General features: G+C 39.7%; 1 protein-coding gene across 2 annotated transcripts in view; it reads left to right on the top strand.

Annotated features, from left to right (window-relative positions):
- Positions 1 to 15,219, top strand: part of COG5 (component of oligomeric golgi complex 5) — a 484,934-nt gene that overhangs the window by 208,640 nt on the left and 261,075 nt on the right. For both annotated transcript variants that reach the window (XM_066272211.1, XM_066272212.1), the window contains exon 7: positions 8,280 to 8,410. In XM_066272211.1, the coding sequence (XP_066128308.1) occupies positions 8,280 to 8,410 (131 nt within the window). The remainder of the gene's footprint in view (positions 1 to 8,279; positions 8,411 to 15,219) is intronic.

Below are 15,219 nucleotides of genomic sequence, written 5' to 3' on the forward strand. Positions count from 1 at the left end.
AAAAAAAAAAAAAAGAAAATATAGTGTTATAAGCAGAGGTGGGGAGGCGGAAGAGGGAGGTTGCTAGATAATGTGATATAGGCCATTTGTTTACCTTTTTTATTTTTAAATATTTTTAGAGAGTGATAGAAAGGGAGAGAGATGAGAAGCATTAGTTCATACTTGCATCACTTTAGTTTGTTCATTGATTGGATTGCTTCATCATTGTTTACCTTTAAAAAGTATTGGGATTAATCATTTATGTTTCTTTCTGCCTTTCTAGATTGTAAACCTTGTTGAGGACATTAAGTATATTTACTTTGTTTCCCACAGCACCTGGAATAAATGCATTTTATCTGTATCTTTTTATGTATCTTTCAAAGTTATATATATATATTTTTTTAGCTAGAGAAACAGAGAAAGACAGATAGGGTCAGACAGACAGGAAGGGTGAGAGATGAGAAGCATCAGTTCTTCGTTGTTCATTGATTGCTTTCTCATATGTGCCTTAACCAGGGAACTCCAGCTGAGCCAGTGACCCCTTGACTCAAACCACTGGCTTTGGGCTCAAGCCAGCAACCATGGGGTCATGTCTATGATCCCACACTCAAGCCAGTGACCCCTCGCTCAAGCTGGTGAGCCCATGGTCAAGCCAGGGGAGTTCACGCTCAAGCCAGCGAGCGACCTTGGGGTTTTGAACTTGGGTCCTCAGCATCCCAGGCTGACACTTTATCCACTCACCATCTCCTCGTCAGGCTCAAAGTTAACTTTGTGCTTTTTCTTTCTTAGATTTTTCTACTTGGGGTCAGACTTTCTATCTGATTCATTTCTTTGTGTTTGTGACTTACAAATGATTGATACTTAATAAATGGGTTGAATGAATGATTTAACTGTCTTCAGAGTTATAGGTAAGCATTTATAAGAATAAAGTCAGCAATTTATAACTGGAAGAAACTTTAGGGTTTATATACTCTAGCTCTTTAATTTTCAAATAAAGTAACTTACAAAAGGTTGCAGGACTTATATTCAGAAACAAACAGCAGAGGTAAAGTTAGAACCCAGCCAGATCTCTTACTCATAGTGCCTTTTTTTTTTTTTTTAACAGAGACAGAGAGAGAATCAGAGAGAGGGATAGACAGGGACAGACAGACAGGAACGGAGAGATGAGAAGCATCAATCATTAGTTTTTCGTTGCGCATTGCGACACCTTAGTTATTCATTGATTGCTTTCTCATAATGTGCCCTGACCGTGGGGCTACAGCAGACCGAGTAATACCTTGCTTGAGCCAGCGACCTTGGGCTCAAGCTGGTGAGCTTTTTGCTCAAACCAGATGAGCCCACACTCAATCTGGTGACCTCAGGGTCTCGAACATGGGTCCTTCCGCATCCCAGTCAGACGCTCTATCCACTGTGCCACCGCCTGGTCAGGCTCATAGTGCCTTTTATTTCTTCTTTTTTTTAACTTGATTGGGATATTTGTGTTCTATAGGGAAAAAGAAAAAAGAAAATTTTCATAGCCAGCTTGAAAGAAAAAAAATATTATATAGTCTGTAATGTCTTTAATATTTTTTATTTTACTTATTGATTTTTAGAGAGAGGAGAGGAGAGAGAGATTGATAGAAAGAGAAAGAGAGAAAGGGGGAGAGGGAGAAGCAGGAAGCATCAACTCATAGTAGTTGCTTCCTATGTGTGCCTTGAACAAGCAAGCCTTTGGTTTCGAACCAGAGACATAAGAGTTCCAGGTCAACACTATCCACTGTGCCACCACAGGTCAGGCTAGTCTGTATATCTAGTTTGGTTGTCTATGTTCAGTCAGTATTTTCAGGATGAACATAGTATTTCCTCACTTATCATTACCACAACTTTGATCAAATACAATTTTCTTAAAATTCTCTAAAAACTAAAAAATAAAATATTAGATTTTTAAAATTTCTTATTGATTATAATCCACCCTACATTTACATAGTATATTAATATATGAAATATCTTGACATTCATTCTCTTATTTTGATTCCAATGATAGTCTTAAGAGTTATGTTGGGCCTTGGCTGGTGGCTTGGTGGATAGATTGTCAGCTTGGTGTAATGGACATTCTGGGTTCAATTCCCAGTCAGGGCACACAGGAGAAGTGACCATCGGTTTCTCCTTACCCTCCCTCTCCCCCTTCTCTCCTTCTTCCCCTCCTTCAGCTGGTGATTTGGCTAGATTGGTTCAAGTGAGGCCCTGGGCACTGAGGATAGCTCCCGGGAGCATGACAGCCTCAGGTGCTAAAAATAGCTCAGTACCTGAGCATTGGCCATAGATGGGGTTACCAGGTAGATCCTGGTCAGGGTGTGTGTGGGAGTCTGCCTCACTATCTCCCCTCCTCTCACCTAAAAAAAAAAAGTTATGTTGGCCCTGGCCAGGTGGCTCAGTAGGTACAGCATTGTCCTGGCATGCTGATGTCACAGGTTCAATCTTTGTCAGGGCACATACCAGAGGTAACCAATAAGTGCATCTCTAAATGTAACAACTAAGTGGAACAAGTTGATATCTCTCTCTCTCACACAAATCAATGGAAAAATTTTTTTTTGTAAATGTTATGTAGGGAAGCCCTGGCCAGACAGCTTGGTTGGTTGGAACATTGTCCAGAGCATGGAGGTTGCTGGTTTGATTACCTGGTCAGGGCACATACAGGAGCAGCTTCCTGTCTCTCTCTGCTTCTCTCTCCCCCCCCCCAAAAAAAAAAAAAAAAAAAAAAAGGTTATGTGTAGGGCATGGATTTCATTTAGATACTTTAATTTTTAAATTATAGTTGACATTCAATATTAGTTTCAGGTATACTGTGTAGTGGTTAGACATTTATATAACTTATAAAGTGATCTCCTGATAAGTCTTGTACCCACTTGACCATATAAGTTATTACTGTATTGGTTGTATTCCCTAAGGGGTACTTTTACGTCCCTGTGACTATTTTGTAACTGCCAAATTGTACTTCTTAATCCCTTCACCTTTTTCACTCATCTCCTCAACACCCCTCCCATCTGGCAACCACAAGTATGTTCTCTGTGTCTATGAGTGTATTTCTGTTTTGTTTATTCATTTATTTTCTTTAGATGCCATATGTAAGTGAAGTCATATGGTATTTCTCTTTATCTGATTTATGTCACTAAGCATGATACCCTTTAGGTTAGGCCCATACATGTTGTCTCCAGTGTTTTTTATGCTGAGTAGTACTCAATTGCATCACATCTTTATCTATTCATCTTTTGATTAGTGCATTTATATAGCTAGATAGATATTGATATATATCCATATATATGTCCATATATGTATATAAAGTAATTATTGATAGGTATGCCATTTTATTATTTTCTGATTGTTTTTATAGTTCTCTGTTCCTTTCTTATTCTCTTGCTTTTTTCCTCTTGTAGGTTGAGGGCTTTCTGTATTGTTGTATTTGTATTTCTTTCTCTTTATTTTTTGTATATCACTTCTAGATTTTTTGTTTGTGGTTACCCATCTATGTTTATAGCAGTCTATTTTAAGTTAACGGTTGCTTAAGTTTGAACAAATTCTCTAATCACTATCATTTTTACTCACTTCTCTCTGTTTGTTTTTGTCATTATTTTTTACTTATGTTTGTTGTGTGTTTGTGTGTATCCCTTAATTTACTGTTATAATTACACATGATCTTCCTACTTTTTCCTTTTAACCTTTTTGTGCCAGCTTCAGTGTTAGTTGATCCACAGCTTTTGTAATGTGTTTGTCTTTGTCAGTGAAATATTTTTTTCTTTGCAGTATTTTCTCATTTTTATTTTTTTTTCCTTTTTACAGAAGTCCCTTTAACTTTTCTTGTAATGCTTATTTGGTGGTGATGAACTCCTTCAGTTTTTTTTTTGGGGGGGGTGCTTTTTATTTCTCCTGGTTTCTAAATGATAGTCTTTCTGAGTAGAGTAGTCTTGGTTATAGGTCTTTGCTTTTTATCACTTTGAATATTTTGGGCCAGTTTCTTCTGGCCTGCTGAGTTTCTGTTGAGAAATCAGCTGTGCTATGGGAGCTCCCCTGTAAGTAACTAACTGCTTTTCTCTTGCTGCTTTTAAGGTTTTCTCTTTGTCGTTAACCTTTGGCATTTTAATTATGATCTGTCTTTGTGCAGTTCTCTTTGGGTTCATCTTGTTTGGGACTCTCTATACTTCCTGGACTTTAATGTCTTTACCCTTTACCAGGTTAGGGAAGTTTTCAGTCATTATTTCTTCAAATAAGTTCTAAAGTCCTTGCTTTCTTTCTTCTTCTCGTACCCTGCTAATGTAATAACACTTGATGTTGTCCCAGCAGCCCCTTAACTATCCTGATTATTAATTTTTTTTCTTTTTGCTTCTCTGAATTGTGTTTCCTGCTACCTTGTCTTTCAAATCACTGACTCAATTCTGTTTTGTCTAATCCGCTCTTTATTCCATCTAATATATTCATTTCCGTTAATAAATTCTTCATTTCTGACTCTTATGTTTTCTGTCTCCTTTTTAATGTTTCCTATATATTTTTTTAAGTTATCCCTGAGATCATCTTCTTTTCCTGAGTTCATTGAGCAACCTAAAATGAGTGTTCTGAACTCTGCATCTGGTTGATTGTGTCCATTTCATTTAGTTCTTTTCCTGGAGCTTTATCCTGGTCCTTCATTTGGGACATGTTTCTTTTTCTCCTCATTTGCCTCTCTGTTTCTTTCTGTGTATTATATAGCTACATCTCCCACTTCTGGCAGAGAAGTCTTATGGTAGCAGGTGTCCAGTGAGGCCCAGTGGTGCAGTCTCCCTGTTTACCTGAGCTGACTGCTCCAGGTGTATTCGTTGTATGGATTGTATGTGCCTCGATTGTGGTTGGCTTATTGGTGGGTGGGATTGATCCTTAAATTGACTGGCTATGAAGATTAGCTGTTGTGTGAAAGCTGACCAACGAAGAAGGATTTGCTGTAGCCAGGCTCTGCTGCCTGCTGAGGCCACCCTTTGTGTGTGTAGTTTGTGCTGCTAGTTTTTTTATTCTCTGGTGTGTTCTGAAGCTTACCACTAGGTGTGTTAGTTCTGGGGACTTTTGAGAGGGACTATTCAAGGACAGCTGCTCCCTGTGACCAGCCTGGGGCCACCGTCTAGGAGCTACAAAGTGATCTGTAGTTTGCAGCTGCCTATGTTGGGCTTGGAGGCATCTGGGAGTGTTTGTGCTGTGAACTAGGCTGGCTGCCAGTGGCACAAGGCTTGGGACCACTTAGCAGAAGGTGCAGGGCACGCTAACGCCATCCACAGCTTGTTTGGGTTTTAGGGGCCTTTGAGAGATTCTAGGAACATTTGAAGCGGCGCCCCAGCCTGATCCACTGCTTGTCTGGATTAGTCCCTAAAAGACATTTGTGCCTTCCTTATGAATTTTAGTGGGGCAAAGTCTCAGAGAATCACCAACATGGTGTGACAGGTGTTAGGCAGGTTAATGGAAAATCAGATATGGCAACAATCTGCACCTGGAAGCTGTTTTCTGGGAGGGCTGAATGAAGAACAAAGGCGCCTGCCTGCTTTGCCTTGAAGCCAGACAATTCATTTCCTCCCTGTATATTCCTGGCAATTTTCAAGCTGCTATGGCTTCTCTGGAGCTTAGGGCAAATATTTGTGATTGAGTCTTATTCAGATCCTTGAAGATTCCCGGGGTCTACAGTAGCCCTCCAACTCACCTGAGTTCTGCTGATTCCCACAGCCCAGTCTTGTAGGGACTTTTCTTTCTGGCACTGGTGCTCAGTCCTGAGGAGCCTGGTATGGAGCTTGGACCCCTCACTCATCAGTGGGAACCTACATAGCTGAGAGATCCCTTCCCTTTCTTTTTTATTTTTATTTTTATTTATTTATTTATTTATTTATTTATTTTTAGAGAGGATAGAGAGACAGAGAGAAGGGGGAGGAGCTGGAAGCATCAACTCCCATATGTGCCTTGACCAGGCAAGCCCAGGGCTTTGAACCGGCAACCTCAGCATTTCCAGGTTGACACTTTACCCACTGCGCCACCACAGGTCAGGCAACCCTTCCCTTTCTTAACCATCATACAGGGGTGTGGGACCAGACTGTTCTGGGCCTCTGTGCATGAATTTTACTTATTTAGTATTTTTCCGAAGTGAGAAGCAGGGGGCAGCAGACTGACAGACTCCTGCATGCACCTGACCAGGATCCACCCGGCATGCTCACCAGGGGGTGATACTCTGCCCATCTGGGGCATCTGCAACCGGAGCCATTCTAATGCCTGGGGCAGAGGCCATGGAGCCATCCTCAGCGCCTGGGCCAACTTTGCTCCCATGGAGCCTTGGCTGCGGAGGGGAAGAGAGAGAGAGAGAGAGAGAGAGAGAGAGAGAGAAGAGTGGAGAAGCACATGGGCACTTCTCCTATGTGCCCTGGCCGGGAATCCAAGCCATGACTTCCACACGCCAGGCCGATGCTTTACCGCTGAGCCAACCGGCCAGGACCCCATGAATTTTAAATCGTTGGCATTTTATAAAAAAGTATATGAGGCCCAATGACACTATTATTGCTTTACTGATTACCTAGTGAGTAAATTATGAGGTAGACTAAATGCAAATGATTTAAAGGATTTTCATTACTCTTTCTACTGTGGTAAGGCAAATGACCCTTTAGATCAGGGGTCTCAAACTCAACTCAGCATGTGGGCCGCAGAGCAAGATCACAGCCGTTCGGCGGGCCACACTAGGTCTACAAAAGGCAACTGTTACGCAACACTTTTCTCACTGCAGTTGAAAACAAAAAAAATCAGTACAACAAGCACAATCGTACATGCAGTTTACTCAGTGTCACAAAATGACCAGAAACTGTAGTTCGCATCACAACTGCTGTTAACTAAGCTAATATCTAGCTAGGATGCTAGAGAAATGAAAAATACAAGTAGGCCCCTAGGCTTACTTAATTTTATCCAAAATATTTTGAACTTCGTGGATTAGTCTGCGGGCCACGAGTTTGAGACCCCTGCTTTAGATGTATACATTTTTAAAATACGGTCATGATTGAAGAACAGTTAGCAATACCACTATTCAGTTCCCTTTACTTCATTTTTATTTGTCCTCTTGTGTAGAAATAATTATTATATGGTGTTCAATCAGCGTATATTTGAGGGCTGCTAGGTGCTTAGCATTGGTAGTTTTAGTTTGGTAGTAGATTTAAATAAGGTAGATAATATGTAAATGTTAGGGATGTATTTTAATATGACAAAGTTTAAAAGTTCTAATTAAGAGAATATAGTGAAAAGCACATTTGATATTTTGTTGAGTAACTGGAAAACAGTCATCTATCTAAATCAGTGTCTGTTAGAAATAATTTATCTTACTAGAATAGAAAATATGAGTTCTTAAGTACATTGAGATACTTAATGAAACCTTGACCTTTATTTCTAGCATTTTAGTTACCTTACACTAAGACTCAGCCAACAATTTTTGAAAAATAATAAATTTCTCAAACTAAATATGCAGAGGCAACTGTCACAAACATTTTGGTAGGTATCTTTTCACATTTCTTGCTCTGTGTATATAATTCTATAAAGAGTATATATAATTTTATAGAGTTGATTCCTCTGTGTAATTTTTTTTAATTCAGTAATATCATGAAAGCTTTTCAGTGTAACTATTAGAACTGCATGATCATAAAACCTGGAAGCGTACTAAGTTTTCTTTTTTATAATTTATTAATCATTCTCCAAATGCTGAACATTTATTTCAAATGTTTTATTATAGAATAACTTCTTAGAACAGCCTTTCAAATTGAGAAATTTGTATGATTATTTATTTATATTAAAATAAATTTGAGCCTGGCCTGTGGTGGTGCAGTGGATAGAGTGCCCACCAGGAACTCTGAGGTTGCCCATTTGAAATCTTGGCCTTGCCCTGTCAAGGCACATACAGCAATCAACCCATGAACAACTAGAGTGAAGCAACTATTTCTCATTCCCCACCCCACCTCTCTCTCTCTAAAATTTAAAAAAATAAAGTAAATTTGTCATTACTTTTTATGTTATCTGTTGACATTATTTTGAATTTATGATCATAATTTATACTCTTTTTTTTTACCAACTCTATCTTATGTGGAACATTTTGCTCTAGAATAAAGTTATTTATTGAGTAGAAAATGTTTGGGTATTTTTAAAAATACATAATTTTTAGAATACAGATTTTGAAATGGAATAGTGTTCAACAGCAAATATTTTGAGTAAGTTATACATGATGCTTTGATATCTTCATATGTACCTGATATTGAAATATTTAAATGTGTGTGTTTTTTTAAAAACAGGTTATCTTTCTCAAGGAATAGACCTTTCTGGAATCGAAGTAATAGAAAATGATCTCCTTTTCATTGCAAGAGCTCGACTTGAAGTGGAAAATCAAGCCAAGCGCCTGCTGGAGCAGGGTGTGGAGACTCAGGTAATGAAAACAGCACCTTTTAGGCCCTGGCCAGTTGGCTCAGTGGTAGAGTGTCGGCCTAGCGTGCAGGAGTCCTGGGTTTGGTCCCTGGCCAGGGTACACAGGAGAAGCGCCATCTGCTTCTCTGCCCCTCCCCCTCTCCTTCCTCTCTGTCTCTCTCTTCCCCTCCCGCAACCAGGGCTCCATTGGAGCAAAGATGGCCCGGGTGCTGAGGATGGCTCTGTGGCCTCTGCCTCAGGCACTAGAATGGCTCTGGTTGCAACAGAGCAACGCCCCAGATGGGCAGAGCATCGCCCTCTGGTGGGCATGCCGGGTGGATCCCGGTTGGGCGCATGCGGGAGTCTGTCTGACTGCATCCCCGTTTCCAACTTCAGGGGGAAAATAAATAAATAAATAAATAAGAAAATAGCACCTTTTAATGTGAAAAATATGTCATTATACAGATGAGCATTAACTTTGAGTTTATAAAAGTAATGTTTTTATTTTATCATTGAGAAACTGTAATATGAATTGGAAAGTAGGGCATTAAGTACAGTGTAAATTTATTTAATATAATTTAATTCAAAAATTAGATTCTAAGATTTCTAATGTATAATGTATATACTATGAAATATATTTTTATATAATGTATATATGTAAATGAGAGTTGAAACCTGTTGAGCATGTTTACTTTGCTTGAGGCATTATTACTCATTTACGTTTTTTAGCAGCTTAGTAAGGTTGGTAGTATTATGAGGACACTGAGAGCCTAAGTATTGATACTTTGTCCAATTTTAATTATATTTTATTTTTAAATTACAGTTTATGACCAATATTATTAGTTTTAGGTGTACAGCCCAGTGATTAGACATTTATATAACTGATGAAGTGATCACCCCGATAAATCTAGTACTCATCTGCTACCATATGTATAGTTGGTTCAATATTACTAAATACATTTCATCTGCTCTATTTTACCTCTTCTTGACTATGTGTAACTACCAATTTGTACTCCTTAATTCTTTCACCTTTTTCATTCATCCTCCCTTAACCCTTCTCCCATCTGACAACCATAATTTATTAATCATTCTCCAAATGCTGAACATTTATTTCATATGTTTTATTATAGAATAACTTCTTAGAGCATCCTTTCAAATTGAGAAATTTCTATGATTATGTATTTATATTAAAATAAATTTGAAAAAATAAAAATAAATTTGAGCCTGGCCTGTGGTGGTGCAGTGGATAGAGTGCCCACCTGGAACTCTCAGGTTGCCCATTTGAAACCCTGGGCTTGCCCTGTCAAGGCACATACAACAATCAACCCATGTCACTCAAAATGTTCTCTGTATCTATGAGTCTGTTTCTGTTGTACTTGTTTGTTTGTTTTTAGATTCCACAATTAAGTGAAATAATATGGCATTTTTCTTCCTCTGACTTATTTCATTCAATACAGTATCCTCTAGTTCTATCTGTATTGTTACAGATTTTTTTTTCTTTTTTTGTATTTTTCTGAAGCTGGAAATGGGGAGAGACCGTCAGACAGACTCCCGCATGCACCTGACCGGGATCCACCCGGCACGCCCACCAGGGGCGATGCTCTGCCCACCAGGGGGCGATGCTCTGCCCCTCCAGGGCGTCACTCTGCCGCGACCAGAGCTACTCTAGCGCCTGGGGCAGAGGCCAAGGGGCCATCCCCAGCGCCCGGGCCATCTTTGCTCCAATGGAGCCTTGGCTGCAGGAGGGGAAGAGGGAGACAGAGAGGAAGGAGGGGGGTGTGGTGAAGCAAATGGGCGCTTCTCCTGTGTGCCCTGGCCGGGAATCAAACCCGGGTTCCCCGCACGCCAGGCCGATGCTCTACCGCTGAGCCAACTGGCCAGGGCCACAGATTTTTTTTTTTTTATGGCGGAATCATATTTTATTTATTTATGCACCATTTCTTCTTTATCCATTCATCTATAGATGGACACTTAGGTTGCTTCCATATCTTGGTTCTTATAAATAATGCTGCAGTAAACTTGTGGATGTATATGTCTTTGGTTTTCTTTGGATAAATACCCAGAAGTGGAACTGCTGGATTCTTCTTTGTCTCTTATTTATTATACTCTTTGTGTTAGAGTCTATTTTGTCTGGCATTAGTATTGCTACCCCAGCTTTTTTTTGTTTGTTTTGTGAAATACCTTTTTTCATTTCCTTACTTTTCAGTCTTGGTGTATCTTTTGATCTGAAGTGAGTCTCTTGTAGACAGCTTATATAAGGGTCTTGTTTTGTTATCCATTCACTCAATATATGTGTTTTGATTGGAGCATTTACTACCTTTGCACTTAAAGTGATTGTTGATAGACATGCATTTATTACCATTTTAATAATCCTGGTTTGGTGGAGTGGGACTTCTTTAGCTTTTTTTTTTTTGTCTGGGAAGCTCTTTGTGCTTTGATTTTAAATGACAGTCTTCCTGGGTAGAGGAAACTTGGTCGTAGTCTTGCTTTTTATTTGAATATTTCATGCCACTCTCTTCGGCCTGCAAAGTTTCTGTTGAGAAATCAGCTGACAGTCTTATGGGCGCTCCCTTGTAAGTAACTAACTGCTTTTCTCTTGCTGCTTTTAAGATTCTCTTTTTGTCATTAACCTTTAGCATTTTAATTATGAAGTGTCTTGCTCTGGGCCTCTTTGGATTTATCTTTTTTGGGACTCTCTGAACTTCCTAGACTTGTATGTTTATTTCCTTCACCAGGTTAGGAAAGTCTTTCATCATTATTGTTTCAAATCAATGTTTAATTTCTTAGTACGGGGTCCTCAGGTTACAACAGTCTCGACAGTCAATGTTTGGATTTATGATACTCATTCCCATAAAAACTTGAAAGAATTGAATGTTTTGGCTTACACCATTAGCGTTGTACTTACAGACTACATGGGCGAAGTAGTTTGGTTGTGTGCAGTGGAAGCATACACAGTAATGCAGTGTGTTTGTGTTTTTATGTTCTAGATTATGATTTTACAACTGTGTTAGGATAGGTAAGTGACTTAGGCTAGGATGTGTTTCGACTTACACCAAAAATTGGGTTACATCACTGTGGTAAGAACGGAACTGTGTCTTACCCAAGGACCTCATGTATCTCTCTTCTTGATGCGAATGTTGCTATGCTTGAAGTCATCCCAAAGGTTCTTTATTCTATCCTTATTTTTTTTATTTTTGTTCTCAGTGGATATATTCTGCTTATTTTCTAAATTATTGACTTGATCTTCTGGTTTGTACTCTTTATTTATATTCAAATGTATTATTCATTTTATTGATTGTATTCTTCATTTGTGACTGATTCTTTTTTATATTTTCTATTTCCTTTTTTGTGTTTTCTATCTCTTTGTTGAAGTTTTCACAAAGTTCATGTATTCTCCTAAGTCATTGAGCATCCTGATTTGAACTCTGCATCTAGCAGAGTGCTTGTTTCCATTTTATTTTGGGTTTTTGGAGGGGAATTTTGTTCTGTTCTTTCATTTGGGGCATGTTTCTTTGTCTCCTCATTTTGGCTGCCTCCCTATATTTGTTTCTATCTATAATATTAGGTAGAGCTGCTACATTTCCCAGTCTTGGTAGAGTGGCCTCATGTAGTGGATGTCCTGTAGGGCTCAGTGGTAGAGCCTTGTAGGTTACCTGTGTTAGGGACTTCAGTTATGCCAACCTCCCCCTCCCACTTTGCCATGTGGGCGGTGTGTAATTCCTATTGTAATTGAGCCTCAGTTGCTGTTGGAACATAAATGGGAAGGATTTATCCTCAGGCCAGTTGCTACAAGGACTGGCTGAGACCACAGTAGAGGATCTGCTGTGCAAGGGCCTGCCCCACAGAGCAAAAGTCACTGCAGGGGGCTGGTGCCTGATGAGTCTGCCCCTTGAGTGTGTCATTTGTGGAGCTGGCTGCATTATGCTTCGGTGTGGTCTAAAGCTGACCACCGAGTATGCTGGCTCTGGATCACCCTAGGAGTTGCAGGCCAAGATCAGCCATCACTTGTGCCTTGCCTGTGGCTACCAGGCATGAGCTACAGAGTGATTTACAGATGGCTGCTACTTGTGTTGGGCTTGGAGGTGCCTGGGGGAGGCTAAGTTGCAAAGCAAGGTCTGGTGCCACTAGTTCAGAGTTTAGGGTCACTTAGCAAGAGGTATGGAGCACACTGAAGCCAGTTGCTGTTGTGTGGGGTTTGTGAACCTTTGAGAGATTTTAGGAATGTCATTATGAGCCAAGACAGGCTATTTGTATGGAAAAGTCACTGGAAATGGCTTGGGTTGACTTACAAGTTGGATGGGGCAAGGTGTCAGGGAGTCACCAGTACAGGTAGAACTGTATGGTACCTACTTGCTAGCTGTGTTGCGGGAGGACTCAGCAAAGGAACAATCAGTCACCTCTGCTAGCACTTCTGTCTGGGATTAAGCTGTCCCTCCAGCCCTCGCTTGAAGTCGAACAATTCCACTTCTCCCATTATGTCCCTGGTGCCATTCAAAGTGCTGCCCCAGCGCTGGAGCTCAGAGCAAGTTCCATTAAGTCTGTGAGCAGGGGCTTTTGAGAGGAACACCTGAAATTCTAGCAGCCCTCCATCTCCTTCTGCTGTATACTCTCTAGTTTTCACAGCCAGAAGATATGGGGACCTCTCTTTCTTACACTGGAACCCTGGGCTGGGAGTCCTGGTATGGGGCTGTTATCCCTTGTCCCCTTCAGGGGGTCCTGCATAGCCAAGGTACCCTTCCCTATTTTTAATTGCCATGCATGTGATGGGACCAGCCTGTCCTGCTCTCCACCATTTCTGCCAGTCTTGTTGCTTCTTTATTATATATTTAGTTATTGGACTCTATTCGGCTAGATTTCAGGTGTTTCTGAATGATGGTTCTGTAGTTTAGTTGTAATTTTGATGTAGTTGTGGGAGAATCTGAGTACTGCATTTACCTAGTCTGCCATCTTGAACAGCAGCCAAGAGCCTATAATTTGTCAAAGGTCAGACAGCTAGTAAATGGTATAGTTTGGATCAAAACATTTTTAACCACTCTAACCCAGACGACCTACCCTTAATAAATAACTGTGCCATAATTTTTTTAAGTTGACTTAAAAAAGTCAACTTAAAAAGGTGTTATTTTCCTGATGCTTAATTTTCTGAATTAGAAGAAATCCAAAGGTACTGATATAGTAGAATCAACAAATCACTCGGGGTGGTAAACACTCAGTACAATATACAGATGATCAAACAGAATGTCGGGATGATGTTCTAACCAACTGAGTTACCCAGTAAGGGATCTCTCTTTGATTCTTGATGAGTCTGATTAAAAGTTTATTCATCTTATTTATCTTTTCAAAGAACCAGCTCTTGATTTCATTGCTCTTTTGTATTCTTTTTGTAACTCTATTTTATTTCTGCTGTAACATTTATTGTGTTTTTTTTTCTACTTTGGATATATTTTGTTCTCTATTTTTCATGATCTTCGTGTGTTTTTCAGTTTTTTTTTCTTGTAATTGATTTCTAGTTTTATACCACTGTGGTAAGAAAAGATGCTAGATATTATTGCAGTCTTCTTCAACTTATTGATACTTGTTTTGTGTCCTAACATATGGTCTGTTATAGGGAATATTTCATGTGCACTTGAAAATTATGTATATTCTGCTGCTTTGGGGTGAAATGCTTGAAAGTATCAATTAAATTCATCTTGCCTAGTGTATCTATTTCATTGTTGGTTTTCTGTCTGGAGGATCTATCCATTGATATAAATGGAGTGTGAAAATCTCCTACTATTATTGTGTTACTATCAATCTCTCTCTTTATGTCCATTAAGTTTTGCTTTATATATTCAGGTCCTCCTATGTGGTGTGCATAAATGTTTACAAGGATATCTTGTTATATCTTATTGGATCGATTCCTTTAATGTGTTGTCTCTTGTTTGTATTAAAGTCTATTTTGTGTGATATAACTATTGCTACTCCAGCATTTTGTTTGTTTTTTATATTTTTCTGAAGTGAGAAGTGGGGAGGCAGAGAGACAGACTCGTACATGCGCCCAAACGAGATCTACCCGGCGTGCCCAGTAGGGGGCAATGCTCTGCCTATCTAGGACGTTACTCCATTGCAACCAGAGCCAATCTAGCACTTGACGTGGAGGCCATGAAGCCATCCTCAGTGCCGGGGCCAACTTTTTGCACCAATGGAGCCTTGGCTGCAGGAGAGGAAGACAGAGATAGAGAGAAAGGAGAGGGGGAAGCGTGGAGAAGCAGATGGGCACTTCTGTGGGTTCTGGCCGGTAATCGAACCCAGAACTTTCACACGCCAGACCTATTCTCTACCTCTGAACCAACCAGCCAGGGCTTTGTTTGTTGGTTTTGATTTTTATGAAATATCTTTTTCATATCTTTACTTTTAGTCTTTGTATATATTTTGTTCTGAGATGGGTCTGTTGTAGACAGCATATATGTGGGTCTTATTTCTTATTCTGTGTCTCTTTTGATTGGAGTATTTAATTGGAGGGAGAAGGGAAGGAAGGGAGGGAGGGATGAAGGGAAGAAAGGAAGGGATGGAGGGAGGGAGGGAGGAAGGGACAGTTAAAAAGTGGCAATAAATAAGTACCTAACAATAATTAATTTTAAGTGATAGCCTTGTTGGTAGAATAGTATTGGTTGTAGATTCTTGCTTTATACCACTTTGAATATTTCATGTGAATCCCTTCTGGCCTGAAGTGTTCCTGTTGAGAAATCAGCTGACAGCCTTATGGGAGCCCTTGTGAGTAATGATCTGTCTTTTTATTGCTCCTCTTAAGATTCTGTCTTTGTATTTAACCTTCCCCATTTTAATTATGATGTG

This window comes from Saccopteryx bilineata, chromosome 4 (genome assembly GCF_036850765.1).
Source record: "Saccopteryx bilineata isolate mSacBil1 chromosome 4, mSacBil1_pri_phased_curated, whole genome shotgun sequence".
Classification (NCBI taxonomy): domain Eukaryota; kingdom Metazoa; phylum Chordata; class Mammalia; order Chiroptera; family Emballonuridae; genus Saccopteryx; species Saccopteryx bilineata.